Source organism: Ixodes scapularis, unplaced genomic scaffold (genome assembly GCF_016920785.2).
Source record: "Ixodes scapularis isolate PalLabHiFi unplaced genomic scaffold, ASM1692078v2 PGA_scaffold0__279_contigs__length_252992795, whole genome shotgun sequence".
NCBI lineage: Eukaryota > Metazoa > Arthropoda > Arachnida > Ixodida > Ixodidae > Ixodes > Ixodes scapularis.
The window spans coordinates 18,385,913-18,412,678 of NW_024609835.1; the positions used below are offsets into that span (position 1 = coordinate 18,385,913).

The window sequence follows — 26,766 nt, forward strand, 5'->3', positions numbered from 1 at the left end:
TCTATAATCAAATTTGTTTTAGCTATCGAAGTTTCAAGTACTGCTTCACTGCGTGAACAAAACAGCCTTTACCTATAGCAAGATACGTGTTTTTATCAACGTTTATTCGCGTGAAGAGTGAAGTAACATTTGCATTCTTTCAATGGATCCTCGCTGTGTCCTTCACTCCAATTCTTCTTCCGTGGTTACCACTTTATGTGAAGAATGACTCGCTAATTGCACATTTGAAGGGGCTGCCTATTTCGCTCAAGATTTTGAGAAAAGTTGATTGTCGAAAAAGAGCGAACATAATTAATTTAATAAAAAACTGAACCTTAATAACAGGGTTTTAGTAAGGATGGAGCCAGCGAACAGTCTCTTGGTAAATCCTCTGAGCACCAATTTGGTTAATACTTTTCGCAAGCCTTCAACCACAAAAGCCGTCAGGACCAAAAAGAGCACTGTTATGTTACAGAAACCGCACGGTGGCTCAAGCATGATATCTCCTCGGAAAGCGAACCTTTCTATTACATAGAGTTGACAGTAGCCGGAGTGGGGTTGCAATCACCGTGATTATTTTCGGACGAGACCATGCGCAGGCGAGCGCAACACTCCGAAGGCGCCAGAACTTCGCCGCAGTTTTCCCATCTAATTAGGGAAGACGGTAAAAATTAGGCCATAAAACACGTCGGTTGTTGCCTTGGATTTTCGAATAAGCTTTCACATTCGATGCAGTTGGCCATCACACTGATTGCGGTCTTTTCCTGGAAGAAACTCCGAAGACGGCTGTCCTCTTGGTACATTAGCTTAACAGTTGCAATGTTTCTGACTCTCCGGGAATGCCAAGTAGAGCCATCAAGTGAAAATGGGGTTCGAGCGAACGGTCCTCGGACCAAGTGCCGCCCGGCAAACAAATAAGCCGCTGAAACTACACTCGTGCTAAAACATGGTTTCCTTGCAACCCGCACCATGTTTTGGCGAAATAGATGGAGGGTGCGAGCGTACCTCTAAAAAAAGTGAAAGCTGCTTACAACTCCCTGTAACGCCAAATTAGAGCACAGCTCTTGAGGAGGAGGAGGGAAGGGCACTGGGGGGGGGGGGGGGGGTTAACCTAACCAGGGGGTGGTCACGTGACCTTGGGGGTCACGTGACCCCCAATGCCGATGATGTCATCACTGAGGTCACTGATGACGTCATCATTGACGATCACGATGCGGGTACCGATGACGTCATTAGTGACGTCACTGATGACTTCACCAGTGATGATGACGATGACGATGCGAATGTCGGTGACGTCATCAGTGACGTCGCTGATGATGTCATCAGTGATGATGACGATGACGATGCGGATGCCGGTGACGTCATCAGTGATGATGACGATGACGATGCGGATGCCGGTGACGTCATCAGTGACGATGACGATGACGATGTGGATGCCGGTGACGACATCAGTGACGTCACTGATGACGTCATCAGTGATGATGACGATGACGATGCGGATGTCGGTAACGTTATCAGTGATGATGACGATGACGATGCGGATGCCGGTGACGTCATCAGTGATGATGACGATGACGATGTGGATGCCGGTGACGTCATCAGTGACGATGACGTCATTGGGGGTCACGCGACATCGGCGGGGGTCACGTGAACTCAGGGGAGTCACGTGACTTCGGGGGGCCACGTGACCTCGGGGGGGGTCACGTGCCCCCCACGAGGTCACGTGACCCCGGTGGGGGGCTCGCGCGGTGCATTATGGGACATTTCCCATGATGCACAGGGGTCACGTGACCTCGGGGGGGTCACGTGCCCCCCACGAGGTCACGTGACCCCGGTGGGGGGCTCGCGCGGTGCATTATGGGACATTTCCCATGATGCACCGCGCAATTACGCCGACAGCAACGCCGACGGCGACGCCAACGGCGACGCCAACGGCGACGGCGACGCCGACGGCGACGCCGACGCCGCTCAAGCCGGAAGCGGGCCCCTAAGAGCTGCGCTCTAAAACGACTTTTAATCCCAAGCCAGCGCCATCAACTCTGCATTTGATTGCACTTATATTTCATAGTCCTCTTCTTCATTGCTCGACATTTGCAGAGTTCCTCCATCAATCGGAGCCGTTTACTTGCCACGTGATGTCGAGGGAAGAACACTCTCAGAGGCTTCTTCATGCACATCGTGCCGTGATGCACACGTGGCACAAATCTATCTCTAATCGTCTCAACCATTAAGAACGGCAATCCGTATTACACTCCAGTGGCTGGGCTCGGTGGCAAAATGAGAGGAGGTTATTTTGTAACTGCGAGCTGAATGACCACAGAAGTGCCATGGTGCGCCCGCTGTTACCGCTGCCTAAAATTTTTAAAAAGAAACATTGATGACTCGTGTTTTGGATGCACGGTGGGCCAGTTTGCACTCAGGATGGTCTAAGAGTGTTGAAAAGAGTAGGGATATTTTCAACGTGTGTACGTATGATACGAATCCCCGTGTTTGTTACGACCATTCCTCGAAAATCCTGAGATGGCGCAACACCGGTTCGCTTTTACAGGTCTCCGGCACTCCTCCTTCTGGGTCTGCTCACGCAGACGCATACGATGACGGGAACCACAGAAGAGCTGACCCCCAGTGTCTGTGAGCCCGCAGACCAGCCAATGTCCTGTCGCTGCGACGAAGTGCGGGACCCCGGTATGGAGGGCGGCACGGAAGTGACGTGTTTCGTGGTCAGGACGCTGTCGGCTGACCACGCCGTCTTCAAGTCCCTGGAAAGGCTACCGTCAGTCGTGGCGGTCACCTTCACCGCGTTCGGAGAGACGTATAAGTTGGACTTCGTGCCCACTGTGTTCCTGCGTCGGAAACCGCTCCTCGATCGCCTCAAATTCTCGCAGGCCGAGCTGGGCTCTCTGAAGAGTCACTCTTTCTACAACCTCTCCAAGCTCGCCGTCCTTTCTCTCGACTCCAACGGGATCACGCAGCTCCAGAAGGATTCTATCGCCCACTTACCACGGCTGAGGAAACTCGAACTGGGAGACAACAAACTCGAGCGTTTAACGACGCGTTCGTTCCCCCACCTTCCCCTGCTGACCTACCTGTTCCTTGAGCGGAACCAGATCGAGGTCATTGAGGACCTCGCCTTCGCGGGGCTCTCGAAGCTGAAAGAGCTCGACCTGAGCGACAACGCGATGACCAACCTGACCGAGCGCACGTTCGAGGGCCTCTCCCAGGTGAAGCGTCTGGACATGTTCAGGAACAAGCTGCGGCGGTTGGACGCCCGGGTCTTCGGCGCCATGCCCCTCCTGTCCGAACTCGACCTCAAGTACAACGAGATCTCCGAGGTGGATCCGGTGGCCTTTGACGGACTCGCGCACCTGACGGTCCTGTACCTGTCCCACAACCGGCTGCGCGTCTTGCCTGCCAACATGTTCGTCGGAGCGCCCAATCTGGTGAACGTGGACCTTTCGCAGAACAGGCTGCTCACGCTTACCTGGAGGACGGTCGAGGACTTGAGGAAGATCGGCGCGGAGTCCTTCGACATGAGCCTCACTGGTGAGCCCCTTTTAAGGAACCGCGAAGATATGTTTTTTTTTTTTGGTAGAACTATATGAAATAAGGTAACTACATTCATTTTCTGGATGTACATATTATGTCTTGAAATACTGCGCTCATGCATACCTGTAATGTCAAATGAGTATTACATGTTAATTCATAAATACAAAACTTAAAGTGCGTTACTTTTTAACGGTAACGGTAACGTGTTGCTTTTATATTGAGGTAACGTAGGTCGGTAACGGGTTCTTTTTATTTGCGAGTAACGACTAACGTATCCTAGTGAGAAAAAACCTTGAGACAAGGCGAGAATAAAAAAGGGGGACAAACACAACACCGTCTCTTAAATCCTTAGACAAGAGCCTCACTCGTGAGCCCCTCTTAAAGAAATACGAAGGTATGTTTTCTTTGGGCTAACTAGAGCTCAGAAGAGGCAGTTCACAAAACATAAGGCAGGACTCAGCGTTTGATTATTTGCACTGCTTTCTTTCTTAGCAAATTGCAATTGTGAAATTCACATTCGTTTTCCACTCCAGCTACACAGTTGTTTTGTCTCAACCCGAAAATCTCGCAGTGTATTGAAAGTGAACAAGAATATTATTTCCACTCTAGAACCATCAACTTAGTCGGGCTTGTCGGTGGTTTAACACGACGAAGTCGTAAAAACTACAAAATAGAAGAAAAAAATTAGATACGTTGCAGCCGACAGCCGAGTCGGACCATGAGGCGCGACAGGGAGGACCTTTGGCTACTATAACCAGATAAAACAGTACGGGAGAGAAGGGTCATCCGATTACCGGCCATCAGCGCCCTATTTACGGACCCTTTAAGTATGTTTCGTTACTCAAACGCATCAAATAATTTCAATTTGTAAGTCACTATAGAGATTTCACATTCTAGCTCTACGAGATCACAATTCACGAACGTGATCGATGCTGGTAGGTGTAATAAGTCGCACACTGGACGCCATACTAAAAACAAAACTTTATTGAAAGTCACACTTGTATATATATACTATGGTAATAGCTACCAGGTCGCTGCCCGCTTCGTGATATGACAGTGCATTCCGAGGCCCAGTTATCACAGTATAAATAACCCTAAACGGAACCTTTTAGGAGTCTCAGAGGTAGCGCGTAAGCTAAGAAAAGAGAAGTCTTACGTTTCTTATCAAAACGTCGGCTGCCACTCAGAGGCTTCTAGATATACTGTATACCCCAATTTAGTCGTTACGCTGCATTTTGTGATGACCCTCACGGCATGTGACCTACGCACCCATTTAGTTTCCCGCTTCAATTTTAGGGGCAAACATCGATATCACGTGATCTGACGTCATGAAACCTATGCACCAATTCAGTTTCCCCACTAAAACTGGCGGGAAAATTAACATCACGTGACCCAGCGTCGCATGATATGTATAGACCAATTCCATCTAGAAAATATGGCGGGAAATTTGCTGTCACATGGCCAGTGATGGCGGTAACGCAATACAGGTAACGGCATTACCGCAAACGCGTTCTTTTTCTGGTAACGTAGTAACATACTAGAGAGTTTTAGGGAACCGTTTTTGCACATCCAATAAAGTACGCCATGGCCTCCGCTACGAAGTGCGCATGAGCTATCGTTGAAGCCTCTCACACGCGCAGTTCGTACCGGACGGCCCACGGCACCGTATCGGATGTGCAAAAAACGGTTTTCTAAAACTCCCGATTGCTACTTTTTTAAACTGTAACGGGTAACGTACTTACGTTATTGATTTCGAATAACGTGTTATATGCAGTTACGCTACACGTTACATATTCATCCCGAGGCTTTTTTAAAAGAATTACGCCGTAAAAAATAATGTGATTACGTTGAGTTTCTGGACTTACATAATACTGCTTGAAATATGGCGCTTATGCGTATTTGTAAAGTCGAAAGAGTAAAACGTTTTAATTCATAAATACAAAAAAGTAACGCTAAAGTAAGGTAGGTTACTTTTTATCGGCTACGGTAACGCGTTCCTTTTATTTGCAAGTAGCGAGTGACGTACTCCGTTACTTTTCTTCGGTAGCGCCTACAACGCTGCACATGACCTACGCACTGTCAGTTCTCTTGTTAAATTTAGCGAGGAAATTGATAAACATGTGGGTTCTTTGTCACTCCTCGAAACGTCTGTCAAATGTATTTTAAACTAATTTACGCTGCCGCTGCTTAAATTCTGCCTTTCACTCATTTTTTTACTTTGGAGATAAAAGTCACTGCCACTTTCGTTTTTTACTATCTTAGTTTTTCGTTTGAAGTTGCACGTATATCTAAATCTGTTTCGATTTTTAAGGCTAAACACAGGAACTTGCCACGGAAAGCCGGCTCTCGCGTCGCATCAGGCTCTGGGAACATCCAGCGGGTCATTGTATTCGTGAGCCTCTGTCTCGCTCAGAGCCGAACAAAGGCCCCGGACTAGGGTCTCCACCCGAGAGTTTGTCACACGTCGCTACAATAAAAGTTTATTCACTCACTCACGACTCTCCGGGGTTCGCTCAATGAGCCCGAACGATTTCAAATGAGGCATGGTGGCGTTCTTTCGGGGCCTGATCGGTCCGACCTTGCGGGTCCCTCCCCGAAATTTCTCGGGTCTTTCAACCAAACTCGGAAGGCGTCGTCGGCGCCCACCCACCTTTCTCCCTCGGGGAGGGCTCCCGTGACAAAGTACTCGAACAACGGTGCCCCACCTTCCTGCTCGCGGAGCGGAACTACTTCGGTATTCTGTGTAGCCGATAGAGTAGAGCAGCTTGTTATTGCTACGCGCTATACTGTCCGCAAAAGAAAAGGTGACATTACTGCGAGTGTCACTGTCCTACCCGGAGATTTTTCATTTGAATTTGCAGGGGCCTGTACCGCGGTAGTTGTTATAGAACCCCGTGAAATTAAGAAAAAAAAAAAAGAAAAAAAGACTCACTAGTTCTCTGTAATCGTGACTAAACTCCGCCTTATTATGACGTGGTAATTCATGTCTCGTAAATATGGACACCGTTAGAAAGGGATAACCAGCTATGCGGGAAAGGCTGAGGTAGAGGAGATGATGCGTGCGTGGCGGAGGTGTCGGAACGCTGAGCTCTGGTTGGAATAATTAGTGAGTAGATGTAAAGCTAGCTGCCCTTGTCTCTACTCACACTCCGAACGGGTTCGAACGTCGAACGCCGGCGTCTGGCGTCCGGCGTTTGGCGTTCGCTTTCGAATACATTCAAAGATTCAGTAGAGACAAAGGCTTCGTGTCTACCCCGTAGTCATTTAGCCATAGCTCGCGCTATGGCTTCTCCGCGTGTTCTAATAATTTCCACTCCCGCATTTTCTCTACGTAGATTGTCATATTTCTCGGCAATGAACTGGGTAAATGCATGTAATTTTCGTATCATTATTAAAGACGTCTCATTTTATAAATTATGTTGCTTTTTCCTTTTTTTTTTGTCTGTCTGTGCGTGCGTGTGTGTGTGTGTGTGTGGGGGGGGGGGGGGACGGAGGTACTACTTTGATCACAGTTAGCGGGAACGCCGGAGCGCGTGGCAGTGGGTACTATCAGAGCAGCCTAACGGCCCGGCGCGCAAGTTCCAGCGCATGCGCATCGCGCCTGCTGAGGGAATATGCTCTCATCGCGCGCATCGCGTCATCGAAGCGCTCGCGCGTCGTCTGCTACGGGCGTCGTCTTCTACGCGAAGCATGTCGCATGAAGCGCAGGGGTTAAAATGCGTGTAGATGAACTTGTCAGCCCACGGGCATGCGACAAGCAGGCGAATATTTTGATGCATGATACAGTATCATACCTTTTTTGTTTCTTATATTTTATTAAAAAAAATATTCGAGGCCCCCTCTCCCGCATGCGGTGTGCTTGATAAATTTAGGCGCCTTTGCATTGCTGATTGCTGCACCTCGTCATGGCCAGAGTTCCAGAGGCGGACAGGTGATTGCTCATCGAGCTCTCCCAGAAAGGGCACTCGCAGCGGGCCATCGGGGCCCTTGTAAAAAGGTCTCTAAAGACGGTTAATAGGATCGTTCAAGCTTTCCGTTATGTAGGCCGGATCCACAACGCACCTCGAAGGACTCCCCCAAGAGCGACGACCGAGGATGAGGACCGTTACATTATTGCCGCTGTCGTCGAGGACCCCTTTCTTTCGGCCAGGGAAATCCGAGAGGAGCTGGAATTGGACGTTTCGGACGTGACAATTCGTTGGAGGTTGGCAAGCACCGGCCTGCATAGCGCCATGGCAGCGCAGAAGCCCCTGCTATCTCCTTCAAACAAGGAAGCGAGGCTCTGCTTTGCGATGGGACATGCGTCGTGGACGGCGGATGACTGGGGCCGGGCCGTCTTTTCAGACGAATCGACGTTCTCCACCAGGCAAGACGAATGCGTGCGTGCGTGGCGACCCCGCGGCGCACGGTAAGGCCTGCTTAGTATGCTAGCTGTTCTACGTAGATCTTGATAATTGTTTTTCATTGCGGAAATAATTTGTCGTTCGTTTACGTTCTCGCTACACACTCGTGATTTACTGCAATTCCGTTTGATAAAAGGCTGGGGTCCCTTAACAGTTGAATTTTCTGCTATGTTATTCGCAATGTATCCATTGTTAGTTAAAGCTAATTACGGTGTTTGTTTGTTTTTTATTATCGTTGGCTTATATGGGTAGTCGTGACAGTCTTTGTTCCTTTCTCCTCTTTACCTGCGTAATTTCTGTGTATACAGTTCAATAGCTTGGCTGAAAAATCACACCGCTCAACTAGGGTCGATGCGCTCCTGCAGGAACGATCCTGCCTACGTGCAGCGCGTTGCTTCCAGCGGCAGGACGTCCGTGAACGTTTGGGGTGCCATCACAAAACATGGCTTCGGTCCTCTGCACCGCATAGTCGGGAGGCTGACATCGACCAGTTACTGCTACGTGGTGGACACCGTCCTTATACCCTTCGTTCGGAATGGTCTCTTCCCCGACGGGAACTTCCTTTTTCATCAAGATCTCGCGCCCATCCACACTGCGCGCACCGTGATGGACCACTTGCGGGAGTGCGGCATAGAGGAGTTGCCATGGGTTCCGAAGGGCGCGGACCTCAACATCATTGAGAACGTGTGGGGCCGAATGAAGGTGGCCAGGGTGCGGACTCCTATTTATTCCGCCACAGAAGACCAGCTGTGGGACGCAGTCCAAGCAGAATGGGAACGTTTGAAAGGAGACGCGTCTTTCGTGTAAAGTCTTTACGACTCGCTGCCGCCAAGGATGGCGGCTGTAGTCGAGCTAAACGAGGATATGACCCGTTACTGAGCCTGTTTTAGTTGACTTGATTTTTCTTTGACTGCAGGTAGCAGCCATTCAATTTTACTTCAGCAATAAAGTTTGCACTTTTCTTACCCGACACTACTGACACAACGTCGCCGTTGCAGCAATTGGCTGCAGCAAACCTTATGGGCAGAAATCTTAGACGTCTGCACCCCACAGTCACCAACACACATCTATCACAGGCCAAAAGGCAATAACAATAAGAAAGACAAGAACCACAAGCTATAAATGCAGTTATCAAAGTCAGGACCACGTTAATTAATGATGCAGACGCGCTGGCCGACAATTAGTTTATGATCACTGCGCCCGAGATAGCTCTAGACTTCACAGGAAGCGGGAAGCTGGCGCAGACTGACGCGAGAAGAAAAAAAGTCACAATGTTTATTTGCTTTAACAAATACTTAAACTAAACCAGGAAAGCAAATGAGCACATTGGAGCAGACAACACGCGTAGCAGGCGAGGCGCGTAGCAGACGACAGGCGTAGCAGACGACACACGTAGCAGACGACAGGCGTAGCAGACGATACACGTAGCAGACGACGCGCGTAGCTGACGACAGACGAGCGCTCAAATGACGTGTGCGCGCGACGAGAATATAATCTCGCCGCACGCGCGATGCGCATGCGCAGCAGTTGCGCGCCAGTCCGGTAGAGCGCTCTGATAGTGCCCGCTGCCACGCGCTCCGGCGTTCCCGCTAACTGTGATCAAGATAGTACACATCGCGACACTGCTAGCGCGAACACGACATCGGCGCATTTCGCATTTTACTTCGAAATAGTATTAGCGAGCACGAAATTTTATCGCGTACACTAAGGAACTAAATGAGCTCTTTCCATAGCAATAATAATTTGGATGACATCCCTTGGTTTCAAAGAGAAAAACTGAAAAAAACCGGCGATCGCTTGTTCACGCTAAAAGTGTCGCGCTCTGTACCTATATTACTGAGGCACGACTGGAAGAGCGAACGCTAAGCCACTGTGTGCCAATCACAGGAACAGAGCGAAGCATGTTACAACTCCCAACTGGAGTTTGGCTCGCTAATGCTACGTCGTCATATGCCTCGTTCCGGCGCTCTGATTGGCTCCCTAGTGCACTAGCTTTGAACATTTGTCGTACACTGAAGAGTATAAAACGTACTGAACGAGGAAGAGTGTTTCATCTTTGCCAGTTCTCTGACTGAGACGACTGAGAGGCCACCCTTAGCATCTCCCTGCAGACAGGCATTTTGCTCGATGATATCTCAGAAATCAGAATGCAACGGTGCAGAAGAGCATGCTTACAATCGCTAAGTCAGAATTCTTTCGTGCGTATTGAGCACGAGTCATACCATAACCACGTGTAATGCCGTGCTTTTATCATTCGCTTGTCAGGAATACTGACGCTTGAATCTGCGCCGTCAACCTAATATTGCAACTGAAACCACTTACATATTTTTTTCAGCTGCAGGTAACAAGGCTGAATTCTTTTATTACAAATCGTCCACCGAAGGTAACTCACGTTTCTCCTTAAAATGTGAAGCACGTGTTACGGTTCAACAGTGTTGGCCGGCTGCCAAACACCTACGCCGCGATCTTCGCCGGTGCAACTACGATGAAAATTACACAGAAGGACACGTAAGACTGCTTACGTGTAGGAATGCGAAAGCATTATAGTCCCTCGCGGTCGCATTACAGTCCACCGTAGGAAGCACACAACGAGCACAGATGAAGTCCCAAGCGCAGCTTTTGCAGACGGTGCTCCGGAGGTGATATCACGCACCCCATTGCGCAGGCGTCGGCGCTTCGCCGGTTTCACGGCTTCCGTGAGGAAGCATTGGCGTTGCTGTGCTTTTCTTTGCGTTTTATTTCTAATGCGCTTTATCTCGAACGGCGCGTGCTTGATGACGTATTTTCATGTTTATCTTTCGGGTACAACACCGACGACGCCTTTTCGCGTAATGGGACCATATACGGCTTTCACCGTAAAAAAGAAAAGCAGGGGCAGAGTGGACTCGTAGATGCTTCGAGAAGACTTCGTCAGCCGCGGAAGCTTCGAAAACCACAAGTGAACGGTTTAAAACGAGGACATGGCGACCCCTGACACAGCATCGCGTACCTGGAAGGCTGAAACTGGTGTATATGTTATCTGCGTTCCTTGTAAAACGCGATTCTGCATATATTATGACGGAATTATCAATAGATTAAACTACAACGGCAGTATTTATTTCCCACATGGGCAAAGTCACAAACTCTCTATAAATATCGTGTCTGTCACGTCACAAAATCCGGAATAATGAAGTGGAGACGTTTGTCTACCATTAGGAGACGTCACCAATAGCGAGGGACGTGTGCCTCGGCGTCCGAGACAATAACTGGAGTGACTATAACCGACGTACTAACCCCTGTAAGTTGTCTTAATCGTAGATACCCGTAGGTGAGAAAAGAAAACGAAAAAGGAGCGCCGATTATGATCAGTACTGATTGTTTACGTCACGACCGGTGTGGTCCGTCTTGTGTTTGGAAGGGTCCGTCTCGCTCTTCCTTGCCGTCATGGGTTTCGTCTCGCAGAAGGTGTTGTTTATCGAGACGCACGTACTCAGGAGCTCTTGCCAGTATGCCGCCTCGCCATGACCTCGGAACACCAATCACGGTTATTCCTTTTCGGGGCCCATCGATTATATTTATATATATGTTTTCATTTCTTTATTTGTGTGTGTCTGTGTGTGTTTTTGTTTGGGTGTGAGGGGGAAGGGGGAGGGTTATTTTTATCTAATTTGATCTCGTTGCGATATTTTTTTATCGTTTGTTGTGTATTGTTGGTATATCTGTGTACTGCTCACTTCTGCTATGGCCCCAATGAGATATATACCTGGATAAAAAAGAAATATAGCAATCTTTTGTAGCTAGCTGAGCGTGTTGGGTTTCTAATTTACGATAAGGAAAGAGGGACATTGACAACAAACAGGCAAGACAGGCTTTCGACTTTCAACAAAACGTTTACTGGCTCCACATCGCCTCCTGAAGCTCGACGGTGGCGCCCAGGAGGTTGAGAGGGAGGGTAGTGGGTGAGGGAAGCGTGAGCCATATGGACCTGCTCGCAGCCACGCTTGCACGGGGTAAGGTGAAGTTTGCTGTGTGTCAATCGACAGGTCGCCGTTACACGCAGGCCCGAGTGTCGACGGTGCCCTCTTGGGGATAGCAAGGAGGAGGGGGGAAGGGCGCGGAGAAGAGGCGTAGGAGATGCTCCGGCGGTGCTCTTTTGGGGAAGGAAGAGAAAGGGGGAGGGGAATGCGCGGAGAAGAGAAGGAGCAGAGGCCAGATTCACGAAGAGCTTCTTATGGTGGACTCGGGTGGTCGCCTCTCTCCTCTGACCTCGATCCAGCTGAGCGCCCCCTCTTCGCCGCCAGAGCTACTCGGGATCCTTTTCAGCCGATCACAACTGCTGGCTTCAGAGCGCTCCGAGATTCTCAGACCAGTCACGGAATTCCAATTTCTGGGCATTGGTAATGCATTAAAAACAACACGATCTTACAGCGTACGGTGGACGCTTGAGCAAAATTTACGCCCGCAACGATAACGGTTTTGACGTAAATTGTTTTACGCATCGGCATGTAAAAAAAAAGATAACAGTAGTATGCGAATTGATTTTTATAGAACGGAACGGAAGCCAACGTTTGGAAACATTTGTCAACTCATCGCGTTTTTTACAGTAAACGCGCTGCGATAGCGGTCATGCGTACGACAGAGCAGGCAAATATAAAATGGTTAATAAACCGCATTTTTCTCACGGCGAAATATCGTGCAAGCATCGCAATGTGACACAAATTACAGTGCATTATATTCGGCTATCCCTTTGTTTTACGACACAAACCTTTGAGCGCACTTTTATCAAACCTCAAAATTTTCATGAAGCGACCACAAAACCCGTTAAAACAGCGGCGAGCTCTGCGAGCTGTTTCGTCTTCGGTTAGACTTAGCGGATTCACCACCGTGAGATGAACGATCTCGTGAAAGCACTGGGAACACTTCACACGTCGGCTTTTCCTGTTACGGTCGCAAACGAATGTCGTCCCGTCCGTTGTAATCCTCGCACCGTCGAATGCACAACCACTTTGTAGAACCACACATCAATCACCGTCATGCCGGACCCCGCACACCACCACAGACCACAGCCGGCCATCGTCAACGAAACCACGTAATCACCGTCCAATTACCACGTGACGCCTGCGCTCTCCGCACTCTGACGGTTACAGACGGAGTGCCAATAAGCGCTCTGAGAGGGAGAGGCGCCCTCGGAATGAACCACCCGATCAGGCCACAGCACTCTCTTTCAACCACCCGACTTCGCGCGCTCTGGAAAGTGCGCTCGAGAGCGCGCAGAAAGAACCACGTGAATTCGCCATTAGTTTACGACAACTTAGCTAAGAAGTTCGTAAGTTAAGAACATCGTAAGAAGAGGAGAAATCGGTATTCACGAACGCATTCTTAAGTGAGAGGAGGAAAGTGACGTTGTCGTACGGAAAAATAAAACTTACCGGAGTTGTTTCTATGGCGACGAAGCCGGAGGCAAGACGAACAACCAATCGGAGAGCTGGGCATTTGTTCGGAGCCGTTCGGAGCACGCGGATTTTTCATAACAAACACAGGCGGTCTCTCTGCCACCGCTTGTCTGGGGTTCGTGTCCGTGCCGTGATATATCGACGCTAACACGCTTTAAACACTCCCGAATGCCGAGGCCGGGATGCGTAACGAACTCGATTGCTACGAAGTCAACACAACTGTCATTGTTGGTAAAAGACAGCCCGTGTCAGTCTTTTGCAAAGCGACGTAGATTGAAACGAATTGCCGCTGCGTTTTTCGCGGCCTCGGAGATGCAGGAGCGAGCCGACGTTAAAAAAAATAAGTTTGAACTACGAGTGTCAGCAAGAGCCACGTAATACCTGTTCACACTCGGAGCGGACGCGCGCGTTTGATCGAAGTGATGGATTCGCGCTGTTGGGCAGCGAATTGATAAGCGCTTTTGGACCGATCCTTTACAATTGCAACTCGATGTTGACGTGACACTCGGCAAAGAAAGGTTGCACCGGCATTGCGACCCACGAACTGTTATAGCGATCGACAGTGAGGTGCAGTCGTGTCAGAATAAAAATGGAATACTAATAACAAAGTGTTCATACCGTGTTGCGAAGGTAATTCATACGGCGTTTATTTGAGCTCAATATCACACAAAACAGAGATAGAATCGATGAGAGCCCCTTTCCGACGACAGCGTTCGTCACCGCTGCCCCAGAAAACAAGAAGATGACAAGAGGAAGAGATTGACCTCTTAATCTAAAATTGAGATCAGCGATCAAACTATAATACGGGAAGGGTTCACAAGGGTCGCGCGGGCATATTCCATTCAGCACGCCAGCCTGTCGTGAGCAGACGGTCTTGGCCAAGGACCGTCGGAGCACCGCTGCGCCGAATCGGAGTGCCTTCTAGGCCTATCTGCAGTGCTCGCTCGGTCGGGGTCCGTGGAATCGTGGCCGTTGGAACTTTTCCCGGGTGTTTGTGGATTCAGCGTTCTTGTTCGTTCGTTGTGGTTTGTTTCAAGTACTTATTACTTTCTTCTTGCTGCTTGAAGTCGAGACGCGTGAGAAGCGCACGTAGAAAAATAAACGTCCGTTGGTTGTCGCGACCAACCGAGCGACGCTGTGGGCCATGCTGATTTGATCGTAAGAAGAGCGTAAGACAGCTTCGGAGCTGTCGTAGGATTTCGTCGTAACCTGCGCAAAACTTACGCAAATTTCGTTTCGCGAATTTGTTCTTAACTTTTGTCTTACGCACATTTTTGGCGTAAGATCGTTTCGTGAATCTGGCCTCAGATGTTTATGCTTTGGGGGAACCTCTCGCCACACAGGAAGCGAATCTCTTGATCGGAAAGAGAAAGAGATGGGCTGGACAGGTTTGAGGCAGAAGATTTGATGTGTAGAAACTCAAGTATTTCCCTACCGAATGGAGATTTCTGCCTCCCGAGAATTTTGTTTTTCGAGAACTCAAGGGCGCACGACGGGAAGTTTTTGGCTTGAGCCACGGATGGATGAAAGGAATCGGGAGAAGGACACGAGTTCTCGTTGGCGTGCTCCCGGAGAGGGTCATTCACGCAGCACCCCGTCTGACCGATGTACTCGGCTCCGCACACAAGAGGGACACTATACACTTTCTTCTTCGTGCAGGGCCGGAAGCACTGCGTGTGTTTCTTTGTGCATGGGGGGGGGGGGGGGGGGGAGGGGGAGGGGTTCTGGGCTGGTGACTTGCTTGCACGTGCTCTCCTAATTTAAATTTACACGGGAAAACAACCCTGGCACCGAATCGATGTGCAAGTGCGCGCAGTCGGTGTGCCGTGTAGTGGGAGTAAGGAATGCACGCAGGGCGGGCAGACCGGGTCCCGGAGGGGGCCTTTTTTGGGCGGCCCCTAGACTGCAGGATGAGCTTCTTGCTGATGTTATCTAGGAGGTCTAGCGGGTAACCCGCCTTCCGGAGCCTGGTTACCTGCAGCGACAGGCTCTCTCTGATCTTGTAATCGCAGGAATTTTTGCAAAAGGAGAAAAGGAGAGACTGAACAATTCCAGACTTAACGGTTTTTGAATGATGGCTAGAGAAGCGGAGGAGAGGTTTCTGGGAGCGCTGTTGAAAAGACCAGCATAGACCGTGAGACGAGTTGGTAAGTAGAAGATCGAGAATTCGGAGGCCCTCCTGAGTAGGGTCTTCCCTTTTGAAGGTAAGGCCGTTGGCGTTAGTACTGAAAGCCTGAATGATGGGAGCACCTGAGTTGGAGACAAGATGAAGAACGAGGTAGTCGTCAACGTACCGGAAAGTCTTACATTCATTAACAGAGCGAGCAAGATGCCCCTGCACCGCGTGATTGACAAAAACGGGATAAATCTCGCTGTGGATCGGCGCGAGGCAGGAACCGATACACACGCGCGACCTCTCAATAAAGACTCTTGCCTCGGGCTCAACCAGAGTGGAGCCCATGTGGAGCCGGAGGAGATCGAGGAAGCCTCCGACCGGAATTCTGGACGCGTTTTGGAACCTCGTCCTTCCATTCAGGTCGATTGCCTCGGACACAGAGCTCAGAAGAATTCTGAGGTCGAGATTGTAATACACGTTCTCGAAATCCAGCGAGAACGTGTTGTGGTCTTCATGGGAGTGCAAAGTTCCGATAAAATCAATCACCTCAAGGGCGCCTTTAACGTGGAAGGGGTGGGGAAATCAATAGAGGAAAGGTGCTTTTGTAAGAAGAGGGCGAGAGGCTTTAGCTAACGCTCGAACCTATTTCTTAATATAATATTAATAATAATAATAATATATACATACATACATACATACATTTTATTGACTCAGTGGGATTATTAAAGAGGGATATGTTTGCGGGCATATCAAAGCCAGCGAAGGGCTTGTGGGATGACACCCTAAAAAAAAAATAGAAAAGTCCACATAAGTGATAAGGCAAAAGTATTGCCTTCAAAATGAGAACTGAAAGATAATAAAACTTTCCCCACCCCCCTTCCCCACCCCAACCCCCTTCCCGCCCCCTCCCCTCTCTCTATTTTCCGATTGTAGCACAGAGTACTAATTACGAAAAAAAAATACAGCATACGAAAGCAATGTACAAATGAATGTAACAACGTAAATAGAATTAACACTTACAGACGCGAGTCCCAAATAAAGTGTAACACAATGTACGGAGACCGAAAAATAAAATAGAAAAAGAAGAGGCAACATTCCGAATCTGCGGTAGCTATAGCAACCAGCACATTAGGATCGTCATAGACGCACACGGAGCAGGCACTAAATACTATCAAGGTTAAGACACTTGAGTTCTTTTTTTAGAGTTTTCAGTGATGTGATATCATAAATATATTCCGGGAGGGCGTTGAAGACACGTCGCACATAAGATTCGCGCGAGCATTTACCATACCGGGTGCAACAACGTGGCACTACAAAACGAGGAGAGCTGCGTAATGTGCGGGACGAATGTAGCGGTGTCTTGTAATCACTGCTCCAAAATTGCGAAGGAGGACGGTCTCAATAAAAAGTGAGCTGAATTTCGGCAGTTGAAGGCTTTCAAAAATGTCGGCAGTGGCAGAGAGAGGCGTATTTTAGAGGATGTTCTTCAGTATGCTTCTTAATAAAGTGTTAACTTTTGCCTGCCAGCGGCCTGAACAAGTACCAAACACTGTGATTCCGTACCTTAGCACACTGTAGGCAAGCGCGTGGACTAATAAAAACCGAACATTGACGGGCATAAACATCCGCGTGTTATAGAGCATACAAGATATAGTTCGTAGTTTACCGCATAAGTAGGACATATGAGTGTTCCAGGACATGTCGAAATCAAAATGAACACGTAAATATTTCACATTGTTAACAGATTTGATTGGGTCACAGTTACATGGATGGCAGCATGAGGAGTGGATAGTAAACCTGAGAGTAGCTTGGTGTCTTTTAAGGGGATTGCGGAAGCAAACAAGCTTTGTTTTGGAGCTGTTGATGTCAAGAAGGTCATCCGCAAACCAGTCCATTAGATGGGTGGCATTCGTCTGGAGAATGTTGACTGCAAAAGTGAAATTAATATGACGCGAAGTAAGGATTGTGTCATCAGCGTATTGATAGATCTTGCAGCCATTGATAGCGCGAGACATATCATTGACAAAGATATTAAAGAGTAGAGGTGAAAGAACAGATCCTTGAGGTACCCCCGCTTTTAAAGAAAGGAGCGAGCTTCTAAATTTCCCAATTAAGACAAATTGGGAACGATTAGTCAGAAAATGCTCTAAAAAAGAATAAAACGGACCCCGAAAACCTAAGCGTTGTAATTTTATTAGAAGTAATTGATGACTGACGGCGTCGAAGGCCTTAGATGCATCCAGGAAGAGCGCACAAGCGAACATATTATTATCAAACGTTGAGTAGAGGTAATCTGAGAAATCGTCAAGAGCCGGTTGGGTGCCTCTCCCAGCCACGAAACCATATTGGGTGGGTGAAATAATGTCATGTTTATCTATAAAGCCGTTCATCGACTGAAGAAGGTGTTTTTCAAGCATTTGCCCTAAGATTGGTAAAATCGAAATAGGACGATAATTTTCAATTTTTGTTCGCGCACCCCCTTTGAAGAGAGGTCGTACAATGGCAACCTTAAGACCATCTGGTATTTTACCGCTCATAATGAAGTCATTCAACATAACTAGGAGAACCTTCTTAATCTTAGCGAAATTCCGTTGAAGATCATTTGTGCGAATACCATCAGCACCGGGTGACTTGTTGGCTTTGAAACTAAACAAAAAAGAGTAAAGCTCGGCATCAGTTAACGGAGGAAGAAAAGCTGACACTAGGGATGTATCAGCCAGAGTACATCGTTTGTCAACAGCGGCTCGAGTCACACCAGTATATTTACCAAAGAAGGCATTAAATTCATCTGCTAATGACAATTTGAGTGAACCAAAATTATTTTCAATAATAATAATAGTAATAATAATAAGAATAATCATCTTTTTATTCACGCAACGCTTTCGCTTGTCAAATGACGGGTCCGTCTAAGCCGACAATGGCTTGTAGGACTGGACCCAGCAAATTCGCATAGGCGAAAAAAAAGAATACATGAATAAACAAACATGTACACAAGGCTTCGGCTAACCAGCCTCCCAAGTCAGATAAAAAAAAACACAAAACAAATATAAATAAGCGAGCAATTTACGAAGAACGAACATAGAAGCAAACTCCCGATCATGAGCTTCAACTAACCAGCATCCTAATTCAAGTCAAAACGACAACAGCACAATAATTACCTTTCACAAGCATAATGACGAAGGCACTTCTTCAAATCTTTTTTGCCAGTAACACTGAAAATATCTTCAGGAAGGGTATTAAAGGTATCTGACACGTAAAACAACCGCATTCGTTTTCCATATCTGGTGACACATCTTTGTACTTCATACCGAGGAGACGTTCTGAGGAGGCGCGATGGTGTATGAAATGTTTTCAAACTTTCACTGCAAAAGTGGCGTAGCACAACAGTTTCAGTATACAAACTACATAATCTTGGCATCTGCAAATCTCTAAAAAAATAAAAAATAGTAATAATAATAATAATAATAATAACAGTAATAATAATACCTTTATTCACAATATATTCCGGGTGCTTTTCGAATATCTACAAATGTTACTGAAAATCGTGTGGTTGAGAAAAAAATTATTCTTTCCGGAGCAAACTGCGTCTCGGTGGATCCAAATGATTCCAAAACAAAACATACAAATAATCTAAATAACCACCTATAATGAAATACTTACCCTCTGAATGAGTGAAAATAAACATATGGTTTCATTCAAAAACTTGCTGAGCGTCATCGAAGATTACCGTATCAGTCAATTTTCGGACGACTGAGTGCTGCACGTGGGAAGTGCGGTGATGCACTAAAGCCCAGCAGGCGCAAGGCCGGCGACGAAGAAACGCGGATGATGTTCCTATCCCTTAAGTTTTCGCATCACCGACCTTGCGCTTGCTGCACAAAGGGTACATTTAGCGCCCCTTTGCACTTCCCCAGTCCTTTTAGTTGCTCTAAAATTCTTCGATGTAGAGGTTTTCGATGACGCTTGAAACATTTGTTATTGAAACCATCCAGTTTATTTTCCCAATTTAAAAATAAATTATAGTGCCGATTACGATGTCTCTTGCAATTGCCCGCCATAATTCGCAGTTCGTTCCTGAAAAGTTTCTGTTTTTCTCGAACACCCGGCCTTTAGGGACGTTTGTAAGTCCTTGCAAAAACACCCGGTATATACACATGTAGATAGGCGGGAGCTATGGATCAAAGTTGCACAGGCAGCTTGACTGGTCCGCAGCCCCCCCTCCCCCCCCGTCCCCCCTTCCTCCCCGCCAGCAGATGCACAGCGGTGCAAAAAAAATATTTTTTATATAAATATTTGTTGACAAACGGAACAACAACGAAAGAAAATATCAACAAAACAATAAAGTGAGGAAAAATAATGCTTTCAATGGCCGTTACCCTTCATATGAATAAAAGAGACACAAACGCTGTAGATGTTTATTCACTGTATTGTAATTTCGACCTCAAGGAAGCTAAGCAATAAACAGCAACAAATGTTTATTTTAGAAGGTAACATTCACAAAGTTCACGTCAGTTAGAATATATATTCTAAACGAAACGTAACATGAATATATTTTTTTTCTGCACGCATCAGATTTGTTAGACCATGCAACTGTGAGGCTCACATTCTTGTTCTTTTGACCGCTTCTTATCCCATGCAAGAGAACGGTCCCAACCTTTTATTGCTGCTAGTAAAGAAAAATATATATTTTTTCGGTAATTCATTTGTCTAAAAGTGAATGTTGTCGGATGCCCACCTTGGACCATGACGAGTCACGAAAGGAACTTGTAAATCTCTGTTCACAAGTTTTCTTTTATTATTATTTCTTTCTTGTGAGCGTGGAAGAGGAGGCTTAACTAGCCCTTGAAACCAAACTTTACAGGTGTGCGTCTTAAGGCCTCTCCTCGCATGCAGCGAAGTGCTGACGTAGCGCTGCTTAGGTGTGGCCAGCTGCCTATCATCTGCCATGAGGAACAGTTTCGACGGTGCGATACAAAGCTGGTGAACGCTCCCCCGTCAGCACGCACTTAGAGCGAGGTCAGCGCTGGGCTTGTGGCGCTTGCTCCATGTGTGAACAGGCCTTTATTGTTCGAGTCGCCAAGTCAGTCAGATCAACTTTATTTGCGACCAGAGATGGAGTAGGAGCCGGTCAGGAAGCCGCTAAGAAGCACCCTTCCATCTCCCCCTCAGACGACGGCCAGACAGACGACTTGTTCTTGCACTTAGGGGTCAGTGCTGAGCAGGACGGGCTCCCAGCTCCCTAAGTCAACTAACTGCCCCTGTATTTTGTTTGCATTTGCTCCACAATCTATCCTAGCGCATTCTCATATTATATGATTCAAGTTAGCCCTTTGGCCGCATAGTTTACATGCTTCTTTACATCTGTCCGGATCCCATCGGCTGATCGTCGCCAAGGAGCACAATTACGTGTGTCGCCATGCGCCACCAGAGTCGCGCAATGGGCGCACCGCAAGAACTCAGGTCCTTTGCTTCAGAGCTTCGATAAACATGCAAACATTCCAGCACCACTTCAACTAAACATCACCGAGTGCACCAACTGTGGTCGTAGGTCGGGTAGCGGAGTCCAATAAAAAAAAAGTAAGCAAAGCAGAAACACTCCATGTCTGCAACGTAGTTGATCTCACCGTTGACTGGACTAAAATTGACTTCAATATCTCCTTTTTTTTGACGAAAACTCGACCTACACATCCTAGGCACCTCGGGAAACCAAATATTACAATCGACGTTGCCTTCTCTCGAGTAAAAATGCAACCAAACATTGCAACACGGCACTTTACGGGGGGGATTTTATTGTTTTTAAGGCAATCTCGGCCTTAGCTTACGATATATGACATGATTTCTATTTTTCATGCATCGACAATTGACCAAGCGCGCAAAATACACCTCAAGTCCGCGAAAACCGTTGATTTGCACAAAACAAACTTACGGCACTGGATATTATTGATTATTCAGTAAATGCCTCACATACAGATATCTTGGTGCAACTATATCAAGCTAACTTTGCTTCTCTTAGCACATTCAAAACTGCTATTTACTACCATTTCCAAAATTACGTATGCGTCGTCAAAAACCCAAGAAAAGCATCCCGGGGAGTATCGCGTTAAATTTCAAGCGGAATAATGCCTGGTGCGATCGAAGTTGGAACCTGCTAATATACTTAGGAACCCGAGCACAAAATACAAAAAAAAAAGCCAAAACTTAATAAGGTAAAAAGATTAGCTATTTATGGAAACCAAACGACCCTAAATTTTACATCTTCATAATTGGCAGCAAACAAAATAAATAATCAGAGCAGCGTAGAAAGATTGTAACATTAATCTTTTTGTCGCTATTTTTATTATAAGCCGTTCATTGGTTTTGTTTATATTTCATTGTCGTCTTGAAAAACTGTAAATGGATCAGTATTCTGTACTGACGATATTCGCTCGAACTAACATTTTCAAATAATCTTATTTGCGCGCACATGCACCCCAAGAAGACAGATTAATTGGCAAAAACATTGTCAAATTATAATATTAGAAACTCTTTCAATTAGTCAGTCCCGCCCCATATATAAACGAATAAAGGATTTCAAAAAAGCCCTTGAAACTTTAAAAATGTCATTATTTTGTGTTTTAAATACGGTCTTTGCGATTCAGTTGTTACAATATAAACGGTTGAGTGATTATTGCTTATGCTGGCAATGTAATTATACAGTTATTTCGTTCGTGGTGCTTTTAGTAAGGCTTTTAATTTAAGTAGAAAATAGTTGTAGAAATGTGTTTGTTGCTTTACATTTTCCTGTTACTTACCGCTGCCTGGTTTTGAGCTTCACACCTGCTGGGGAATACTCCAAACACCTGCCGTACGTTCAAAATGCACATAAGTATATAAAATAAAACACACCTCAAGTATATTTAGAACATTTTTACTGCCCTTTATGTTGCAGTGATATTCATTGGGCGTCGGCCCAAGTTTCCGGTACTTAGGGCATTGCAAGTTTTATTATTTCCGGTTGATTTTTTTTTTAATATGTAAAAAAAAAGTACGCGGGCGAAAAAAAAAAAGTTGTAAGTAGAGTCGCGGACGATACGAAAAAGTCCAGGCGAGTGCGTGGCTCCGAAGATTTTTTGAATAAAAGATGGCTGATTTATCATCGAGGCTATTGTGAACACGAACAAAATTTATAACAGATTGTTCGATTTCTGTCTAGTTCCTCCTCACTTGGTTGGCAAACCATAACCTTGTCAACACCGATAGTAGGTACGCTCGGTTAAACAAAACAAAAGCTGCTTATTGTCATTTCTCTTGCTAACGTATGATTAAACTCCCGAAAAGTGATCGCCCACTCTGCCGGATCAGAGGCTTTGGCGACGATTCATTTCATATTTTGTTACGAAAGGTCATTGCCTTCGGCGAAATGAGCATCGATTCAGCGACAACTGGTCAAGCGTGGAGTGACAACGAAACGGTCGCTGGAGCCACTTAATGGTTCAGCTATCTTCTGATAAATAGTGCGGCAGGCCTTGTAAGCCACATTATCGCCTCGTATTTTAATATCATTCGCAACTGTAGACCACTCGCACGTTGCTGAAACAAATATGCGAGTAGAAAAATGTGCTCTTGTATTTTTTTTTCGATGTTGTTATTATTATTTTTATTTTAGATTTCGCGAATCAACGAAGAAGCACACAACCTCGCCTCTTTCTCTTGAACAAGTGACTCGTTGTTTTCTGTAAGTCATTCACACGATGAAGGGAAGTCAACTAGGCGGAACACGTACAAATATCAAGATACAAGTGAGTAACGCAGGAGGGCAATATGGAGTTTTAGCAGTTTTTCCGATATCTTCAATTGCAATACTCCATACAGCCCGGAGCACTTTGCGCGTGCAGCGTAACATCATAGGGTACCGTTGTCGGATTCATCAAAATGATTTACTAATGATTTACCACACCGGCCGGCATTATCCCGAGTTTACCTGGACGCTAAAGGCACATTTTTGATTTGCTGCATAGTAAGCTGAAAGTATAGAGAAAAAGATGGTACACGTTGTTTTTGGGAGGGACTGATTTTTTGGCATATTTGATAGAGTGTTGTATTCCTTTTTACCAAGCCATAGTCTAACTAAACCTCGAGCCAAAACGGCATTGCCTTCAAACTAATAAAAATCGAGTGAAGCTGTCATTTATAGGTGCTTTTGGCTTCTGGAAAGTCGTTCCCCATTACAATGATCAGTGACACCTGTGACAGAAAAAGTTCGATAGAGCAGACGTTGGCAATTGTTATAAACCAGGCACATAGAAAAGCCTTCATTAGAAATAAAGTCAGCAACTGTCTCTCCTTTACTTCTACTTTTTTTTTCTTCTGGGGGGGGGGGGGGGGGGGGAGGGTTGTATGTGGTTTATGAAAGCGCACTCGGTGCGCTTGTATAAGCCGGGAGTTTCGAGCACCGCTGGTTTGAAAATACCCGAAGGTGCATCTCTCTCTGTTTTGCAGCGGAAGCAGCTCTATACGGTTCGAGAACAATGGGCGTGTTCTCGTTCCGCCGAGTCGAGATTTTTGTTTAGGCTGAATGCACACAGACAAAAGCGTGTGCAAGCGCCACTTTAAACAGCCGTGGTTCCTGCATGGACGCCCCTCTTGTGCATTCGTAAGTTTGTACGGGATGGGGTAAGCAGCTATGGGTTGTTCGCGCTGCTTTGACCAGCTGGTCGCCGAACCTCGCTCCTTTCAACGAAGCTACTTTAATGCAAGGTCTGTATGAATGAAAGCAGACGTTGTGCGACGTAGAGAGCGAGATGCGAAAACTATTTTATTCATGCGTCTATTAACTTTTGCGGCGAATCCAAGCACCAAGGTTCTGTGAACCTCGGTGGTTACAGATCCATGCTAACTAACGGAAAGTTGGGCGGCGTGTCTTTTCCCCAACGGAGGCTCAACGCAGATCACGCGTTAAATTACTGCGAAATTTCAAAGTTACAAACGCGTTCAGCATTGTTTACTTGTCTAGGTTTTTATCGTCTACGAAATATAACGCTTCACCCAAAACGAGTGAACTCAAGAGACGAATTCCATTGCGCTATATTTCTTCTTACTTTAGTGGTTCCTCGAAGTGCAGAATGCGTAGATTTCCGGCGTCCACCCTCCCAAGTTTCTGCGTGAGTGCTGTCTACTATACTCTTGGAACGCCAGTATGTGTTTATCGAGTAACAATCGCCGTCTGAAGTGTTGTCTGCGAACTACAAGCGAAGGGCAGCCCAAGTTCCATCCACCCGTCAGATAACATTGGTCTATTTTGCCGATGTATCGGTATTTTTGCGTTTTATGCTGCGTACTACCGATGCTCATAAATAAATATAAAAAAAATACATGCGAAGATGGGTGCTGACTGTGTTGGTTTTGCGCGCAAAACTGCTCTCTGAAAATAGCCAGTTTTTGTAGACCGCGTTTCCCCTTCCGCTAAGCAATCCGCAACGAAGAAGTTGCTACTGGGTGATTTCAGATAAGATCGACCAAAGGGTGGCTGGTCGACATTTTTAAATCAACTGATGTTTTATATGACATTGTCTACTGTCTGGTATAAACGAATCCACACTTAGTTTTGACCATAAAAAAAATTTGGAGACAAGAAAAATCGTAAGGCAGGGAGAGGTGGACAGTTGCAATAACGCGCACTGATGGAGGGGGCAAGTTTGAAAGTGAATAATTAAAACAATAAAATTAGGAGAATTTTAAAACTTTTTACAAACAAACTGTGGGTACAAATTGCTTGTAATAAAAAGTAATAATATTTATTAAAAATGTATTTAGTTTTCTGAAAATTGCCAAACATGCCTGCTCGAACGACAAATGGCAAACTTTGGAAATCTGTATCTCATGAAATAATTTAATCATTATTACATAACTTGCAGACATTATTTTACTAATATATGGCTATTATTGAAAAAATAAATAAGGTATCTGAGTGACACAATAGTTACAATATATTTAGGCAAACATGGGAAAAAAATCAAACAAAGAAAAATTCCAATGCGAATAAAAAAAAACACCACCTTCGATTTTTTTTAAATTTGGTTACCCTGTTATACTCTATTTCGGCATTCATTTCTATTAAAAACATGTTGCATCATTGCACTGTGAAAGAAGAAACAACTCCCCAAAGTAGGGTCCTTTTTCAAAGCCTACACTTAGCAGTGTCCTATACAAGAAGTGACTCTGAGTTCCAGTTTCATGAAACTTGCACAAATCTTTTATATACATTTATTCAGATGAGGTCATTGATAAAAAGAGCGATCGGTCACACAGTAAAAGGGAGGAGAAAATATATACAGCATTTTACATAAGCGTACAAAGTGGTATCATATTAGAGACTAATGATTTGAGAAAAGATGATGCAGTGTGAAGTTGTACCTTCCGGTATATTTTACATCTAAAGTGAAATAAATAAGTTTACTTCCACACACAAAAACAAAGATATAATTGTAAGATATTTAGGTTGGCTGTGTATTTACGATTACAAACAATTTCCGGTGACGGATGCCATAGTGCCTAACTGGAGCAGCTTCGATGCTCTCGGTGCATGAATGAATCGTGGCAAGCCGATATATTTTATCCTGCTCGAGGATAACTTTTTGGGATTTTTTTTTATAGTGATCAGATAAAAATTATTAGTAACCACCAACAAAAACAGTAGGTTAAATACCCCGTGAAGAAAAATGTGATAAATAAGATGTCCCTGCATTCAAAATGAGCAGTCCTTGGGAAATCAAATTCGGCACTTTACGCTAAGGTTTTCCTCGCTGTACCCATTTAATAAAGTGGCCTCCAAGCAGATCCGACTGTCCGTGCTACATATACGTCACAGATCCCTTCTGTTGATGACTTGCTGAGCCGCCACGCGTGCCAAGACTGAATGCCAGGGAAGGCGCGCACCGTCAGCCACTCTTCTTTTTTTTGTTCACGATACCGAACAACCTCATTTTTGTCCAGATATACAAGATGCACGCCTTTCAGTTTCTTTGATAGAGCGCTCACCATTGTCCTGGCCGTCTGAATTGAGCTTACTGAACGTTCTCTCAGGTTGTTCAGCGTGGCCTGGTGCTTCACGAGTCCGCCAATTCCGTCACATGCATTTTTCCCATCTCCAGATGCAGAAAATAACCACTGGGCTTGTGGGCAATCGTCCTTTGCAAATTGGTGAAGCTGGTAGCGATTCTTGAAATGACTGGCGGCGCCGTCACTTACGTACGTCACGTACGAGTATACCGCAACGTTGTCTTCAACCCACTCCTTCACTTTTTCTAGAGCC

General features: G+C 46.1%; 1 protein-coding gene across 1 annotated transcript in view; it reads left to right on the plus strand.

Moving 5' to 3' along the window:
* The first annotated feature begins 337 nt into the window (after positions 1-337).
* Positions 338-26,766, plus strand: part of LOC115327654 (insulin-like growth factor-binding protein complex acid labile subunit) — a 50,553-nt gene continuing 24,124 nt past the window's right edge. Inside the window, exons 1-2 of the mRNA XM_042291426.1 lie at positions 338-464; positions 2,500-3,522. Coding sequence (XP_042147360.1) covers positions 338-464; positions 2,500-3,522 — 1,150 coding nt within the window. The remainder of the gene's footprint in view (positions 465-2,499; positions 3,523-26,766) is intronic.